This window comes from Perognathus longimembris, chromosome 28, assembly GCF_023159225.1.
Source record: "Perognathus longimembris pacificus isolate PPM17 chromosome 28, ASM2315922v1, whole genome shotgun sequence".
NCBI lineage: Eukaryota > Metazoa > Chordata > Mammalia > Rodentia > Heteromyidae > Perognathus > Perognathus longimembris.
In genome coordinates, this window is record NC_063188.1 from 92,085,917 (window position 1) to 92,104,913 (window position 18,997).

Genomic DNA, 18,997 nt, shown 5'->3' on the forward strand with positions numbered 1-18,997 from the left:
TCCTTGAGATATAAGTGGAATTCACCTCCATTTTCCCCTAGGTCATAAAATAAACATGACTGATTTCTATCCGAAATCTTCATAAAGAGTTGATGAAAGTGGTTTTGTGGAGTACTGAAGGTTTTCCACTTTTCTTGTAAACTATTTTAGATGTTTTAATATTCACTTGTTAGGATGAGATGTGCTCAGCAAGTATTGCTTTCAGGTGAAGAGTATGCCCCAAATCAAAAATCAGAGAGACTGATGTTTATAATCCTATTAGTGATACTTCAAATGAACTCTTAAGTTAAATAAAAGGAAAAGAAGTTAACAGCTTATCAAAATGAACTGGTGTTTCATGACTGTAATACTAGCTACTTAGGAGGCTGAGATCTGAGAATCATGGTTTGAAGCCAGGCCAGGCTGAAAGGGGTGCTATGGCTCAAATGGTAGAGTGCTAGCCTTAAGATATTGTACTCAAGGGCAGTGCCCAAGCCTTGAGTTGAAGCCCCAGAACTGGCACCAAAACCACCTTCAAATCCATCAACATGATTCACTTAATTTGATTACCCTATTAACTGGCACCTGAACAAATTGCCTTTTTATAATTGACAAATATTTCCATCAATTGCCTTGTTCACTAAACTTCAGACTTCAAGATAGAAAAATTCTTAGCTAGGGCTGTCTTTGCAATTAGGTGAGGCTGTCCTTTTCTGAGTTTTCAGTTTAATGAATGAATTGGATTTGGTTTTAGCCTGTCTCTTACAGAATTACTATTCCTAGCCACTGTTCATCCTAAGAAAATATCAGGTATTGCTCTGTCTTCTGCTAAGTATGGCTGTTCCAAATGTAGTCAATTAAAGATGCCTCGAGCATAAGCATTTTAAGCAATGAACAATATTTTGAAATATCAAAAATATCTTGCTAGAATTTAAGACATTCTTTCAGTTCCATTCAATGAGATGTATAGGTCAAGTGGGCAGAGCCTTAGAAAATCCACAAGTCTGGAACCAGCCGTGTCTGCCTAATAAGATATTTAGAAATACAAGGCACCTAATGCCATGATTAGTTCAAAGAATTCTGCAAACTTGGATTGACATCAGGTCCTTTTACTGCCTGGGATAATCAAAGATTCTGTGTAATCAAGACTCTCTTATTGACTGCCAAGCCAGGCCAGAACCAACCCACCTGAGATCAACTCTGTCATCATTACATAAGCCATATTTCCTTTCTTCCCATTTAATGTTGTTCACAGAAAAAAAAAGTGAAACATAAATTTGAAGCTAGATTTGTGGTTAAAAGGACATTGTATTTTGTTATTTAATATTTAATTATATTAAAATTCAATAGATGTGCAATGAAGAGTAGACTATTTTTTTGCACTGAGCTAGAGAAGCAATAAAATTTATAAAAGGCCTGAGTAGGAAAGTACTGAATATTGTAAGATTAGAGGGACTCTCCAACCACTTCTCAAAAAGCTGGCATTTGTTCATTACCCAATAATTTCTGTGGAAAACGTCTAGGGAGGGTATATTTTCTTCTGCAATACCAAAGGCTCTGATTATAACTATGAGTACTGTTATCTCATGTGACATATGTTCAACTTGAAGTTTTTAGAGAGACAAAGAAACTGTTTGAATTAGAATACATGGAATGGTCTTAGTCATCAATCTTGTCAAAATAACATACCCTTATGCAAATACTTGAGGCTAATAAAAGGAACTGAAACATATTTTAGTAGAAATGGACTAAATAATATTTCACCCTATTATAATAATTATGATATGAAAATAATAGGAATTTTTTTCTCCAAAATATGTATTTCTCATCAAGTGGTAACCTTTCACTTTTCCATTTCTTTTGTAAATTCATTGACTTGAACTTTTATCTTTTTCCCATTAAACGTGTTTTGGTATCATCTAGTCATCAACAAAGCTATTCAATTTTGTTTTTTTTGGTGTGTGTGCTTGTGTGTGTGTGTGTGTGTGTGTGTGTGTGAATTAATAGCAGTGTATCAGTCAACCACAATCCCTGACCTCATTAGAATTTACACTGTATGGTAAATGCATTCTTAATGCACAATTAATGGAAAATTACAATGTGTTACATTACGATATATACAATCCAAGATGAATGCCAGCTCAAATAGAAATTTCCAGAGAGAATATGGGTGTTATGAACATATGAGATAATGCATCTTTAAATAGCTTAATAACTTAATTTATCCATTCCATAACGCAAAGAAATATCAAACATAAGTTGGTACTGAAATATACAAATAAAATTATAAAACACTATGGATGTATGTGATTTTACTAACTTAAAAATAAATATTTAAGAGTGTTATATCTCAAATTTTAGAAGTTGTCTCGGTTACAAGAAGGTAATCTATAGTTGAACAGAGAAGAGTTGGCCAAGAAAAAAAAAACTTGAAGCTAAGATTGTCCTGAACAAAATGTTTGAGTTGTGACCAAGAATCCATAGGTACATGTGGAAGTTTATGTTAGGAAATGAAAAATAAATATATTTATAGAAAATGGAATAAAAGATAATAAATATCAGAGACTTCAGCAGGAAGATATTTTAAGCCATATTAAGGAGTAAAAGTTACATCCTAAGAAAAGTTATATCCTAAGGATATTAATCAAAGAGACATAGTTTCATTTTCAAAAGTGCACCCTGAAGTGTTTAAATTTTCATGACTGGGGCATACAGGTGGAAGTACAGACACACAAACACACACTCACAGATGGTATATCTATAAATATAAACATACATAGGATACATATACACACATACACACATATATACAAGCATACACACATATACACATACATACAGGAAATATGTACTTGACGTAGAATATTTTGAAGAAAACATCTATGGTTTCCAAGAAAATGATGAGGAATCTCACTTCTCTTCTGAAATATCTATAGACACTCAGTCTCTTTTTCCATTATCAAGACACCTTTAATTTTATCCTTGAAATATTGTGTTTAGAATGGCTTTTTTGAAAAACAATGATCTATCCAATATTATTCAAGTCTAAACCCAACATTTGAATTGTATATAGAGTATTCAATATTCTATATATGATTTAAAAATTAAGATCATTTTAAACTATCTCAATCCTAGTCTTAAGGAAGGAGAGTTTCAATATGATCATATATAAATAAGTGTCTTTGTATGTTGAATGATTTAAGGGATTTTTAATGAGATGCCTGCCCTAGTCTTTACTTTTAAAAGTACTCTTTTAAAGGTGAACAGATCCTTGAAGGAAGACTGCAATCTGTTGAGCATGCTATTTATACTTGAAAAGTGTTAAATTATCCTAATCATACTTATAGCAACAATCAAGATTAATTGCAGCTATATTAGGATTACTTATTATTTGTTCTACTTCAGCAGTAACACAAATCCAATTGTACCACTTCCATAATCCAAATTGTAAAAGAAAGTAGGGGGAAAAACAACTGTGTAAACCCAGTTGAAAAAGTAATCAAAATAAATCCTTAACCAGATGGTTATCTAAAACTCTCTTTTGGAAAAGGAGCGATTCTGGACAGATTGTCTATGTGTCTCTCTGGTGGAAGTGGATTATCTATTTTGAATTGGATTGTGATGACGATGACCCTATTCTAAGTAAACCAAATCTCTTCAACTATGTAATGAGATCAGGAGGAACATTCAGACTAAGAACAACAGATTGCAGTAGCTTACATTATTTTGCTAATGCTTTTTTCCAGCCTCTTTCTTTAATGTATAGAATAGATTCTCTTTTATTTTTCCTTGCAGAGATTTCTCTGTAATTCTGGGTGCTAATTATTTTTTCTTCTTATCTTTTTTTTTTTTTTTACATTTTTATAAACAGAGCTGAATGAGTGGCAGGAAGCTGCGTAATCTGTCTTACAAAAAGGTGATATGGAAGAGCCTAGAATCTTCATTTACTGTGCAGCAGGTTTACAGGGAACTGCCAAGAATAACATTCAGATGTGTGTGTGTTTTCTCTTTTGTTTCTTTAGGCTGTGAGAAGGCAAAAGTTGCTTGAACAGAGTATCCAGTCCGCCCAGGAGATTGAAAAATCCTTACATTTAATTCAGGAATCCCTTTCATTCATTGACAAACAGTTGGCAGCTTATATTGCTGACAAACTGGACGCAGCACAAATGCCTCAGGAAGCCCAGGCAAGTACAACTAACAAAGAAAGAGCTTCTGTTCTTTTGTTTTTAATTATTTCCACAGGATGTTGCTGATTTTCTACCTTAAAGTTGATTCCATTACTTGTATGGAGGTTTCTGGATTGACTGATATGATTATTTAGGAGAAAAGATAAAAGAATTCTTGACTAGTTACGCTCTTCTATTTTTCCAAGTATGAAAAATAAATAATTGAAATCAAAACACTGAAAGATAGAAACACTGAGGCTTAGTATTTTCAAGGTTTTCCAACTACACCAAAGCTGGAAGAATCCCATAGAAAGTCAATAGGAAATAGGAAATAAAGAAATATTTTTTGGCTATCAAATCATCTCAGTTTTCATGTAATCACAAGTCATGTGATGTCTTTCATTTTGTAAATTAAAATGTTACAAGTAGTTAATAAAAAGTTAAAAATAGATTTGCTTCTTATTACTACTGATTATGCCATATATGTTCCAATTAGTACACTCACAACACACACATAAGTAGTGTAAATTATGAATTGTGTTAACCAGATAGTTTTTAAATAATAATTACTTTATTGTCAAAGTGATGTACAGAGGAGTTACAGTTTCCTACTTAAGGCAGTGAGTACATTTCTTGTATAATTTGTGACCTCCTCCCTCACTCCCCCCCCATTCCCTCTCCCCCTGTGAGTTGTTCAGTTTTTTTTTTTTTTTTTTTTTTTTGGCCAGTCCTGGGCCTGGGACTCAGGGCCTGAGCACTGTCCCTGGCTTCTTCCCGCTCAAGGCTAGCACTCTGCCACTTGAGCCACAGCGCCGCTTCTGGCCGTTTTCTGTATATGTGGTGCTGGGGAATCGAACCTAGGGCCTCGTGTATCCGAGGCAGGCACTCTTGCCACTAGGCTATATCCCCAGCCCAGTTGTTCAGTTTTAACCAGATATTTTTGACTGAGAACTTAAATAACATCTAAATTGATATGAAGACAAGTAAATTTAGACTATATCTAAATATAATCTCATATTGAGAAAGGTTTTAATTGCCAAATGGTTGTTTATAAATGACACTAAAATATATGTGAAGAATCATAGGACATATCATATGACATTTAAATAAAATGTCATAAATAGTAGTTATGAAGCTACTTTTCAAACCTTCTCTACATGTTGTGGACCCTATTCAAATATAACTTAGAGCCTGTTGCTGGTGGCTCATGCTTGTAATCCCAGCTACTCAGGAGGCTAAGATCTGAGGATTGCAGTTCAAAACCATTCTGGGCAGGAAGGTCTGTGAGACCCTTATCTCCAATTAACCACCAGAAAACCAGAACTTGCTCTGTGGATCAAAGTGGTAGAGTGTTAGCCTTGAGCAAAAGAGCTCAGAAACAGTGGCAAGGCCTATGGCCTTGCCTTCAAGCCCCATGACTGAAAAAAAAAATGTGTATGTGTGTGTAACTTAGATGCATATGGAATGATATAAAAGAACATTAGCGAGAATCTACAAATCCTAAAATTTCTCTTCCTAGCTGGGAATTTTTGAAGTAAAAGGGAGAAACAATAGCAAATATACTTGCTGATCTTTACCTCTCCAAAAAATCTGATCAAGTTCCCTGGTGTTCCAGCTACACTCACATAGGCTTTTGTAAAATAAATGAGATTGAGAAAGATATCAGCGAGTTGGGAAGGATTTTAAACTAAATACAGAGTAGTTCTACTTTGTTTTTTTTTCAATTTAGTGGATGTCCTCAGAGGAAGGTTGGAGTAAAGAATTCTCATAATGTTCTGAATGGAAGTAAAGAAAAATGTAAGGAGATAAATGTTAAACACTAAAATTAAAATGTACACATGAAAATAGTTAATTTTGAGAGATACAATGAAAGTATAAGTAGCAAATGTTACATAGATTAAAGATTGGCTTAGAAGAAATTTGAAAGATTTTAGAAAAACATTGAGCAGAAAAAGTTATAGTGTAGGACAAAATGTATATTATTTTACTTAGATACAAGTACATGAGACTGGAGCTGGTGGCTAATGCCTATAATTCCAGCCACTCAGGAAGCTGACATCTGAGGATATTAATTGGAAGTCATCCTGGGCAGGAAAATCTGTGAGACTTTTGCCTCCGATTAAATCACAAAGACGCTGGAAATGGAATTGTTGCTCAAGTGTTCAAGCACTAGCCTTGAGCAGAAATTCTCAGAGACAGTGCCCTTGCTCTGAGTTCAAGCCATAGGACTGACACCAAAAACAAGAAAGAAAGAAAGAAAGAAAGAAAGAAAGAAAGAAAGAAAGAAAGAAAGAAAGAAAGAAAGAAAGAAAGAAAGAAAGAAAGAAAGATGAAAGAAAGAGGGAGGGAGGGAAGGAGGGAGGGAGGGAGGGAGGGAAGGAAGGAGGGAGGGAGGGAGGGAGGGAAGAAGGGAAGGAGAGAGAGAGAGAGGAGAACGAGAGAAAAGTAAGAAGGTAATAGTGCCTGATTCAATAAGCGTAAATATACTATAATGGTTTCCAGTTATATAAGATCAACATTTGTTCTCAGATAAAAATTTGTGTAAATCTGTTTCAAAAAGGGATGTTAGAATACCAATTAATTCAAATCTATTTTCTATATATTTCTTATTTTACCTGCATTTTCAAGGTATTACTTGAAAATGAATCCTCCTTATTGCTAACATGCAGTATTGGAAAATATAAGGCACCAAATGCTATTGAAACATTGTTCTCCCATTCTTCATTGGAAGATGACAGCAAATGAATTTCTTTCTGAACAAAATTATCAATTATTCAGAGTAACATAGACTTTTATTTTCTAATGTTCATTTGAAGCTTCCATGAAAGAGATTAGTAGAGAGTAAACAAGTTGCCTGTGAAATAAGAACTTAAATCATGTATATCAGCCACAGCCCCCACTTAGAATACTAGCAAAAAAGCAAAACTATTTTATGTGTGTGAAAGTTAGGAGAGACATATATTAGTACTTTATATTAACCAAAACAACCCAAATATATTTCTTTAAATGTAGAGAAAATTCCATGGCTAATCAAAAGCCTAGTGGACTTTGCTTTCTCCTTTCATAAACTGAATAGTATTTCTATTCATTACAGAGAAGCAGGGTAAAATGCATGGCATTATCCTATTTAGTGTTCTTTTCAATATGTGCTCACATTTTCTGTCAAATACTGTTTGCACAGATTTGTGGATGTCTGCCTCCACCGTGTGGTGTACTGATAGTTTTGCTACTAAATTTTAATTTTAGTAAAGACATATTTTTCTACATTTTAGGATTAAGATTCTCAAGTACGTATATTTATCATCATAAAAGAAATGTATATGTGTAACATTCTTATGGCTCTATCCTTGGTGTATTAAAAGTAAACGTAGAACAAGAAGCTTCCTTATATTCTTATTAGTATTTCTAACTATAGGGAAGAAAAGTTTTTCATTTCTTCACCATGTGGTTTAATCAGTTAACTGTTGTGAGCTTAAAAATCTCTGTCTCTTTCATTTGAATTTTATTGAATTTTAATACTTTTTAATTAGTTTTATAAGCTTGCTGGAGTAAAGCTTTAACTTTTTAGATTATAAAGCCAATATATTGCAATAATACTAGAGCATAGGTTGACATGGAAGTATTTTATTTCTGATAATAGTACTCAGTCAATCTTAACTGCTATGACTAAAATCTGAACTTCCAATGCCAGCCCACTTAAAAAGAGATTTCTGTGAAAGTGCAATGTTGAAATGATAACTAGTGATAACAAAATAAATGTTAATAGGAAACATTATCTAGAAAATAAATATATACTGTAGATGGTGAAACAAAAAATGTGTCTTGTAAAAATACTATGATTAAAAAATAAAACATGGGGCTGGGGATATGGCCTAGTGGCAAGAGTGCTTGCCTTGTATACATGAGGCCCTGATTTCTATTCCCCAGCACCACATATACAGAAAACGGCCAGAAGGGGCGCTGTGGCTCAAGTGGCAGAATGCTAGCCTTGAGCAAGAAGAAGCCAGGGACAGTGCTTAGGCCCTGAGTCCAAAGCCCCAGGACTAGCCAAAAAAACAAAACAAAACAAAAACAAAACCTAAAACATGATTGTTTCTTTGAAACCATTTTAAAAATGAAGTTCCCTTGTTCTGTTAACATAAAAGAAACTCATAGCATGAATCCATCTGCTCATGCCTTCATTTCCCACAAAAATATACTAAGAATTTAATTTTAACAATTAATATCATCCAGCAGAAATAATCCCTGTATCCAAACTGCCTCCCAGACCAATCACGCTTGACTCAGTTATCAAAATATTAAGAAACTCTCAGCTATCTTAACATAGCTAAATTTAAGCAGTTTAGTTTATTTCACAGGTGTGCAGGCATCCCTATTGTGTGATAAATTTGTCTGTTTTATGCCCCAGAATGTTATCATTGGATCATACTGTAATTCTGATTTTACTTTTTGAGGAAATTCTATATAGGTTTCCCTAGTGGCTGCAGTAATTTACATTCTCACCAAGAATGTGTAAGCATTCTTGCCTCCTTCTTTCTCCATTATCATGATCATTTGTCAGTTGTTGATTTACTTTCTTTATAATCATATAATCACATCATTCTAATTGGTGTGAAAGGGAATGTGGATGTTACTTTATGTGCATTTCCTTTTTAGCTAAGGGCATTGAACTTTATATGTTTATTTGCCTTTTTTAACATTTGCTGGAACTGAGGCTTGAACCTATGGCCTGAGTATTGCCCTTTAGTTTTTTTACTCAAGACTGGCACCATATCACTGAGCAAGCTCCACTTCTAGCTTTTTTAAAAAATTTCATTTTATTTTACTGTGAAGGTGATTTACTCAGGGGTTATAGTTACATAAGTGAGGTAATGAGTACATTTCTTCTCAAACTTTGTTACTTCCATGTCGGGGTCTCAGGCCCCAGCGCTCTTCCAGCCCTTGGGAGAGACAGGGAAGCTCGCCCCAACTGGGGCAGGCCAAAAGAGGAGAAGGGTCAAAGGACCGCCCGCAGCCAGCCCTCCCCCCCACACACACACTGGAGGACAATCAGATGGAGTCCGGGAGAATGTCTGCCTGCGCAGTTCTTGCTTTATTGAAAGAGCTCTGCTCTTAAAATAGGTCAGAGAGCAGCAGGAAAGGGAGGGGTTATGTGCACCTGTCTAGGGACGGTGAAGGGCGGCCTGAGCTGTCCGTCAAAGGTGGAGGGCTGAGGGCTGGGAATATGGCCTAGTGGCAAGAGTGCTTGCCTTGCATACATGAAGCCCTGAGTTCGATTCCCCAGCACCACATATATAGAAAATGGCCAGAAGTGGCGCTGTGGCTCAAGTGGCAGAGTGTTAGCCTTGAGCAAAAAGAAGCCAGGGACAGTGCTCAGGCCCTGAGTCCAAGCCCCAGGACTGGCAAAAAAAAAAAAAGAGGTGGAGGGCCGAGGGACCAATCCTAAGAGGCGGCCTAATTCTATGTCACAGCCCACAGGACTGCCTCCGGGTTCATCACCAGGTGCCATCTACTTGCTGTGATGGAGTTATTGTAGTAACATAAGTGGGAGCTTTATCCTCTAAACAGTCAAAAAGCGGAAGCAGATCTCTGTAGGCAGGTGAAGCCAAGGCCTTAACCAGTTAATCTCACCTAACAGTTTTTGTAACTCCATTAAAGTATAGGATGACCGGAAGGATACTTGAGGCTTAAGGGGGCAAACAGAGTCTAGCCTAAGCTCGGCCCCCAAAATCTTAAAGGGAGGTAAGGTCTGAACATTGTCATTGGATATGTGCAATCCTCCCCTTTGTAGGATTGTCTGTAGCTTCCTATAGGCAGCGCCCAACACCTGGGCGTCCGCCGCCCCAATAATGATGTCATCCATATAGACATATAAAATATTATCTGATTGGCTCTGAAGGGGTTGGAGGACCTGTGACACATAATGTTGACAGAGGCTAGACTGTTAGCCATACCCTGAGGTAGTACTACCCACTCATATCTTTGGTCCCCTGGTAGTTAACCAAGGGAACAGAGAAGGCAAACTTCTCACAGTCCTGTGGGTCAGGAGGAATGGAAAAGAAGCAATCCTTGATGTTTATTACAATAAGAGTCAGATCCCGAAGAATGGAGGGGATCCATGGCAGCCCTCATAAAGGGGTGCCTGTGGGAATCATCCGCTCATTAATTTTTCTTCGGTCCTGTAGCATTCTCCATTTACCTGAAGCCTTTTGTATAACGAATACAGGACTCTTCCAAGGACTTAACAATGGTCTAATATGTCCTAGGGCTAGTTGTTCTGATATTATTTCCTTTAATCTTTCTAGTTTGTTTAGGGGGAGTGGCCACTGTTCCACCCTCACCAGGGGGCCTTGAGCCATTGAATGGCAGGGATGGTAGGAACAGTGCCCTCTAGGATTGGGGATAAGGCCTTGTAGGAGAAATGGGAGTCTTCTACCCCGAGGCCTCAGAAGGAGGCACTCCCTGAAAGTCGTTAAGGTCACCTGACAGACCATGATCTGTGGTGATAAGGGCCTCAGCTTCCCCCAAAATATCCTGTCCTAGCAGATTGGTTGTTAAGCCAGACACCACCAGGGAGAATGTACTTCTCCCTGACCACTATCTACATCCCTCCAGGTGAGCCAGTCCCTGGTTTCTTCAGACCTAGTGTCACCCCCGACCCCCAACAACAGAAGCCCAGAGATCAGCCTCCATTGTGGGGGGACCTCCTCTTTTCTTAATATTGTCCCATCTGCTCCAGTGTCAATCAAGCATCGGAATCTTTTCCCTGCTATAAAGATGTCCATTTTTGGCTTACTTCCCAGGATTATTGGGACTGTCCAGTGGGCCCTAGGTGCGTCACTAGACAGGGCACCTCCGTGGGGTAACGGGGCTGGAGGGCACCCCACTACCAGGTTAAAGGCTTTCCCTCAACATCAAATTTGGACCTACAATCCTTTCGCCAATGAAGTCCCTTCCTGCACCGGGGGCAGGGTGTTCTAGGAAGCCCCTTAGCCTGGCCTGCGAGTTGTCCTTGCGAGGCACCAGGTCTTACTAGGCATGTAGGACAATCTCTCTTGAAGTGTCCCTGGCGGCTACACCCATAACAGACCCCTTTGTTTGCCCTACTGGTAGAGGCAAGGGCGGACGCCTCAGTGAGCGAAGCCGTCAGTGACTGTGTCTGGTGGGCCTGAGTACTGACATCCTTGCTGGCAACTATCCACCTTTCCATAGATCTGTCCTTCATTCCTGCACAGGCTAGTTTGTTGTCTGTGGTCATTCCCCCCCCACACCAAGACCTTAGCAAGCTGGTCCCGCAGGGGCCCAGGAGGGAACTTCCTCTGGAGGCTCCTTTCCACCCTGTCAATAAAGGTGGCAAGGTCCTCCGTAGCCCTGTGAGTAATTCCTGATATCAGGGGGCTCCAAGGGGCCCTCCTCTAACCTTTCCCATGCTGCCAATCCCAGGGCCCACACCTGCTCCTGATAGGGGGCAGGAAGAGTAGCCTGTTGGAGGCCTGTAGAGTACTGACAACATTTCAAAAGTTATGGTGACTGGGGGATCGGCAGCTTGATTTCCCTCAGCCTGAGAATGGCATTTGTCACTAAAAAAAGCACACCACTTTAGGTACAGTGGGCTAGAAAGTACGGCCTTAGCTAAACTCCTCCAATCTTGGGTGGTGCAAAGTTGATAAGCCAGGCCGTAGAGGAGGGTTTTGGCCCAGGGAGAATTAGGTCAATCCTCGGAAACTGCCTTTCTAATTTCTTTAAGATCCTTGGCTTCCCAGGGGTACCACCGGGCCAGCCTAATGCATCCCAGGTTAACATTTACTGGGAAGGCCCTGCATGGTAGGCGTGACCGCAGCTACGAAAGGCGTCTCAGCAGGCTCTCTCAGGTCCACTCAAGATGGAGGGGAGCCTCCAGTGGAGGGGGTGTGACAAGACGGCAGAGGCCGCCCCCCACCTTGCTCATCTGCCACGTGTCCCGGGGTCGAAGTGCTAGGCTCGGGGACCGGGGGATTGGGCCAAGGCTCATCTATGGGCTCATCAGAGTGAGGCGTTGAGCCCCTCTCCTCCTGGGCAGCGGGAGGACTGTCTCCCTCCCATTCAAGACGTTCCCCCGCAGATCCTTCCCGGGCCGAGATGCTCCCCCTTAGGGGGCCTGGGGAAAAGCAAGCCTTAAGGGCCAAGAGGATTGGGAAGACTACGGGAGGGAGCTCCTCTGCCAAGTCAAATTCCTTCTTCTTTACCTCCCATGCTACGAGGTTCCAAGTAACCCAGCTAAAAAGATTAGAGTCTCCCAGCCAAGGCGTGTCGCATGTCAAGGTTTCCCTTTTGGCCTGGGAGTCTGAGATGTCTAAGCCTATGCTCTGAAGCATGTACTTCAGCACTCTAAGTGCCGGATCATCATGCTGCATTTGAGATTGCCCCATCTTCTCTGGGAATACCTTACCCCTCGGAACTCGCTTGACTTGGCTCGCCGACAGCTTAAACCTATGCTTCCTCGGGCCCCGCATTGGGCGCCAGATGTTGGGGTCTCAGCCCCCAGCGCTCTCCCAGCCCTCGGGAAAGACGGGGAATCTCGCCCCGACCGGGGCAGGCCAAGAAAGAAGGGTCAACAGACCACCCGCACCCAGCCCCCCCTCACCGGAGGACAATAAGACAGAGTCCGGGAGAAATGTCTGCGCAGTTCTCACTTTATTGAAAGAGCTCCGCTCTTAAAATAGGTCAGAGAGCAGCAGGAAAGGGAGGAGTTATGTGCACCTATCCAGGGACAGTGAAGGGCGGCCTGAGCTGTCCATCAAGGGTGGATGGCCGAGGGACCAATCCTGAGGCAGCCTAATTCTATGTCACAGCCCACAGGACCACCTCTGGGTTCATCACCAGGCGCCATCTTGGCCATAAGTGGTCCCAAGGCTGGGAGACGGGGCCAGCTATAATCAACTTTCTGGGTTCAGCATAATAGCCACACGTGACCCCCCGGGGCCGAAAGACAGGCAGGCCAGCTAATTGCCTCTTAATAATGCAAGGCATCCAGGCAGGCGTGCCCCACACTTCCACCCTCATTTTCTCCTACTTTCCCTCCTTCCCCCCAACTCCCCTTCTCCCAAGTTGTAAAGTTCTGAATCTCATGGACTTTCCTGCTTGGGCTGAGTAGCTAGGATTCCAGGCATAAGCCATTGGGACCCACTGTGCTTTTGTTCTTTTCAAAACTGTTCAATTCATTTGCCATGTATTAATTGGATTGTATGTTCTTTTACTGTTTGTTTGATGAATAGCTTTCAAAATATGTATTACTTTTAGGCCTCTCATACTTCTGACCAGTCCTATAAGAACTTATTCTTTATGAACTATAAGATCCTTCTCTACATTTTTGTCAGACTTTCATTGAGAGGGAGTCTGGAGTAACACTCAAACTACTAGTGATTGCCTCTCCTATTTTAAATATCTCCTTATTGTAAGAAATCAGTGAAGATAGAAAATATAGCTGAGAACTACTATGCATGTGTTAGTTTAGACCAATAAAACTTTCATTGTGGGAGTTTGAGATTAAAGTCAGCAAGATTTTCTAATTTTCATTTTTCCTAGTTCCAAGTATATAGTACAAGTATAAATTAGCTGAATTATTTTAAGGATCACTGTAATATTTTAATAATTAGCTGCCTGTATATCTCTAATTGTTAAACTTATGAATATATTTCAGAACATACTCTTTTTTCCTTTTCGAATAATTTTAGATTTTGAATTTCTAACATGTAAGACAACCTAACATGGACAACAGTTAAAATCATCCATATCATTATGTGTGGGTGATGCACATTTTATAAAGGACAATATGATTATTATTTGGATTATTACTCCGAAGATATTGTAGTCACTTAAACTATTCTAAATCTTTTATCCCACAGATTTCTTTTCTTATTTATTTACTTTTTGGCCAGTCCTGGGGCTTGAACTCAGGGCCTGAGCACTGTCCCTGGCTTCTTTTTGCTCAAGGCTAGCACTCTGCCACTTGAGCCACAGCGCCACTTCTGGCCATTTTCTGTATATGTGGTGCTGGGGAATCGAACCCAGGGCCTCATGTATACGAGGCAAGCACTCTTGCCACTAGGCCATATCCCCAGCCCCATATCCCACAGATTTCTGTTTTCATCTTGTGGAATCTCCCACATCATAGATTTAGCTGTATGAATAACAGAAAGAATGTGAACTAATTTACAAAACAAACAAATGTACAATGTATTTTTATAACAGATTAAAGTTATTTACACTAAGTTTGCCATCAGATCTCATTTGCTGCATATGAAGGAAATATATTTGTATGATCTTTTTATTCAATAAGAATATAAAAAACAGTAAACACCTACAATGTTTCATTCACCAAACTAGGACTTTGGCTTGATTAAGCGAACACTGTAATTCTAATTTCTTCCTTCTTACTTTGCTTCTCTCCCATTATAATTGTGATTATAATTTAGTATCAATAAAAAAAATTGAAAAAATTGTTTTAAACAAAAGAACTTGTTAATTTAAGCTGATCACATTTGCTACACATCAAAAGAATTTATAATTGAGGTTGTCCTGTGTTTGTTGAAGAAACTAAGCCTTTAATTCAGTTTGAATGTATTTGGTCTTATTTAAATTTAAACTTTCTAAACTATCAAACTCAATGGCTTAAAACAAAGGATGAAATGCAGATTTGGGTCTGTCAGATTGCATTTATGATTTCATTAGGGAATAAAACAGATTTTTATAATGTAAATAGGCATACTTGCTTGCCAAATGACTTGGAACCCTCTAACTTTATACCCTACTTCTCTGATTTATGAATTAGAGTGTATAAACCCTCCAGGGATTTATTGAGAATTAATATGAGGATTAAATAACCTACCTAAATATGAAAATGAGGAAATAGATAAGAAATTTCAGTTCAAATGTTCAAACTGATACATCCATAACAGAAATATATTTTCTTCCTCACTCAACAAAGGAAATCTGACAATCTTGCTAATTTTCAATCTGTTCTCAAACTTCACTCCACATTGTTGCATCACTATTCACAACTAATTATTGCTTGCCAGTTTAGAATGATTATTATTTTATTTGGACCTGTTGAATTGGAAAAACCATTATAAGTAGGACTTGTAAGGATGTGAAAGTTTGGAAACATGCCACAGCTTATGCAGTACATTTTGGGAACCTACACATTATTATATTCTCATGGAAAGTATGATGATGAAATGTACAGTTTTTCATATTACAAACTAAGAAATGTTCATCTTAAACTGCAAATAAATTATTCTACCTCATTTGAACAAGTCTTTACAGCACGTTTTTAAAAAATTTATTGTCAAAGTGAAATACAGAGGGGTTAAAGTTTCAAACGTAAGGCAGTGAGCACATTTCTTACCTAACTCCTTATCTCCTCCCTCATTTTCCCCCCGCCTCACCCCAACCAATTCCCTCCAACTACTTAATGTAAAGATGAAAGGAACTAATAGCATCATAGAATGATGACAAATACTCTGAATATTTTGAAGTAATTTAAATGGGCCATTTTTTTCCAAATTACCTCCCACACAAATGGATATTTATTTAAAAAAATAGTTACTAGTGGGAGTTAATAAATCAAATTGCACATCCAGATTATACTGGTCACCTAAATAACATGGTTAGTTTAAATTATTTTCTAGTATTTATTATCTAAAATTAGTGTATATTTAATTTAATTTTTTTTCTTTTCATTGTCTACCCCCATTTCTTCTTACTCATGTTCTAGAAAGCAAGGCCAGCTAATAGATGCTCAAGAAGTATCTTGCAAATTTATTTAATTCCACAAGGATTTTTCTCACAAAATATGTGTTAACAGAAATATGATCAGCACTGTAACAATTTTTAAAAAGTGGATAAGTCTTAAATGACTCTAGGCATTTTGCTATTTATAAGATAGCACAGAAAAAATATGAATGTTAAGAAATTACTGGCTAGGGCCTAGGAATATGGCCTAGTGGTAGAGTGCTTGCCTCGTATGAATGAAGCCTTGGATTTGATTCCTCAGCACCACATATAGTGAAAAAGCCGGAAGTGGCGCTGGGGCTCAAGTGGTAGAGTGCTAGCCTTAAGCAAAAAGAAGCCAGGGACAGTGTTCAGGCCCTGAGTCCAAGCCCCAGGATTGGCAAAAAAAGAACTTACTGGCTAAACAAGTTTGCCATAATCATTGAGAGCCAAGTTTCAATGGTAAAATAGTATCAGAATATCATAATGTTAATAGTATCATGATATCTTCTTATCATGGCTTATGACATTGACAAATTTTGAAGTTTAGAAGACACTTCCAAAGTATTATAGCTACACAAAAAGAAATTTGGAGACAGTTGCAAAAGCTCAATAGCTATATGCATATGATCAATATATCATGATGTTTATTGAAATGAATCCATGAAATGGAAACAAGGTTGTTTTTATTTTAACTTTTCTGGGATTTTTGGGTGTTGGTTTGTTTTTGTTTATCCCATTTTGTCACTGTTTTTGTTTTCTGTAATTTTGTTTTATATGCAAGATTATCTGATTTGGGGATAGAAAGAGGAACCACAGAAATGGTGGGACAAAGGATGGACTAATTCAGCAGTAGGGTAGGGAAGTTAGAAGGGAAAAAACTGGGAGAAAATATGAGAAGAGGTGACATTGATAAAAAAGAAATGTACTCGGTTTTTGTTTTTTTGTTTTTTGTTTTGTTTTTTGTTTTTTTTGCCAGTTCTGGGGCTTGAACTCAGAGCTTGAGCACTGTCCCTGGCTTTTTGCTCAAGGCTAGCACTCTATCACTTTAATAATTACTGGTAAGTACCATACTCTAACTTCTCCATGAATGGCATATTTTAAAATGATTACCCCCATGCGAATGTGTTCAAACGCACCCATTTTGTTTTATTAGGTCACGATAAATGCGTAAGATACAGAAGGCTCTTATTTGTGTTTCAAAAAATATTTGAATAGGTTAATGGCTATAGTTGTGGCGTTAAAATAAGCTATAACTACAAATGGACACATGAGATCCAAAATTTAATTTCTAGGAAATAATCGTTCTGAGGTTTCTAATCTACTTAGAGGATTGTTTTTTTACAAACAGTAGTAAAAATGCTGTGTAAGTTTCTTCATTTTTGCATGTGTTGAACAATTATATAGTATAATCTGAAACCTTTGAAAATTATTTTCCCACAATCATAATTAAAATTTTGTTTATTGCCATGCTTGAAAAGATGTTATCGAATACCTCTTAGCATATTTTACTTCTTTGAATATAATTACTAATTTGCTGTTGGTTTCAAAATTACTAGTCTAATTGATGGGTTTTTCCATTAATAGTCAACAGCAGCAACATCGTATCATTTTTTTTTCTGATGTATTTTTCAGTTATTTTGTCTAGAATTATTTTCTTTTTTCACCATCATAAAAGCTCCAATAATTGTTCGATATTTGTTTATCCTATTAACTACTCCAGACTGCTACAGCTTAATTTTACTTGCTATTTTCTGTAATTAATTTGATATATGAGAATAATCTGAGGAGGCTAAACATGATAAAAGTCTCTTCTCAGCTCTGTTAATTATAAAGTGCTGTATTGGAAATGTTCTTAATAGTTGATTGATATTTTGTCCCAAAATTTTGCCCTTAACTGTCATTTTTTGAAAAACTCATTATTGTAAAGGTGATGTACATAGATTGGGATTACAGTTATATAAGTCAGATAAAGAGATCAAGTTTTCTTTGAGATCAAACTTGGTGTAGAGCAATAGTCCCAACTTACTACCTGATTGAGGAGTTAACTGATTTTATATGACGTCAGACTAATAATTCCACAAGATCACTTGTGTCTTCTTTAAACACTCATAATCCATATTCTACTATGTTTGTAGCAATAATTTTGAAAATTTATAAGTGTAATGGCCATTTATAGAAATAATCTTATTTTGATAAAATTTTCTATCCTGATATTTTCTTCTAGAAAAGCAGAGATTTTTTTTCACTATGATCATGGTATCAGAAAAGATGATGTAATGATTTTTTTAAATTTTAATAGAAGGATTTTTTGAATAAGATGTCTATTCTGAGTGAAAGCTTCTATAATTATCTGTTATATAAACAATTCACTTATCTATTTCACAATAAACCTATCTTAAAATGATATGTATTTTTAATCACATAGTTCTAAAATACCAACTCTGACAAAGTAGATGGTAAATGTATCCTAAGTCTGAGCTGAAAGTTACTATTTGAATGAAAAATTTGTTAATTTATACAGGTGCTATATTAATATAGCTACACAAGTTCACACAAATGTTTGATGTGGTCATGGCAATATTATCAGTGGTTTCTTTTCATGTTTCTCTATATAAATAAATGTAATATGTATACATAATGTGTATACACATAATATATACACACATACATATAGTTAAAAGACTATATATGTATATAATTTTCTCCCCTTGATTTTCTGAAGGAATGTTGAAAAGTTTAAACATATATACAGATTGATATAGATAGATAGATCAACAATGCTTATAGATATATAATTTGAGCCTTCTTTCTTGATATTTCTTTGTTTCTCTCATCAGTTTCTTCTCCCATTCTCCACCTCTGTTAACTTTTATCACTTTATTTTAAACCTCTCCTGTCAACGCCAATCTCAATTATCCTAATTGTCAGCGACAGCAAAAGTCTCATCCTCACAAGGAAACTTGTAACATCACTGGAAATTCATGGGTAAAGTTTGTGCAAATAGCTTGAACATGTGGGCATATATTATTTCATCTAAGTTTTGCTCTATTGTATATACAAGAAACTCCCAGTTAGGCTGATTGAAAACCATGGCAAAG

At 37.5% G+C, this 18,997-nt stretch overlaps 1 protein-coding gene across 2 annotated transcripts in view; it reads left to right on the forward strand.

Annotated features, from left to right (window-relative positions):
- The window catches only part of Dmd (dystrophin), a 1,916,788-nt gene that overhangs the window by 692,924 nt on the left and 1,204,867 nt on the right, over nt 1-18,997 (forward strand). For both annotated transcript variants that reach the window (XM_048336444.1, XM_048336436.1), the window contains one exon: nt 4,002-4,163. In XM_048336444.1, coding sequence (XP_048192401.1) covers nt 4,002-4,163 — 162 coding nt within the window. The remainder of the gene's footprint in view (nt 1-4,001; nt 4,164-18,997) is intronic.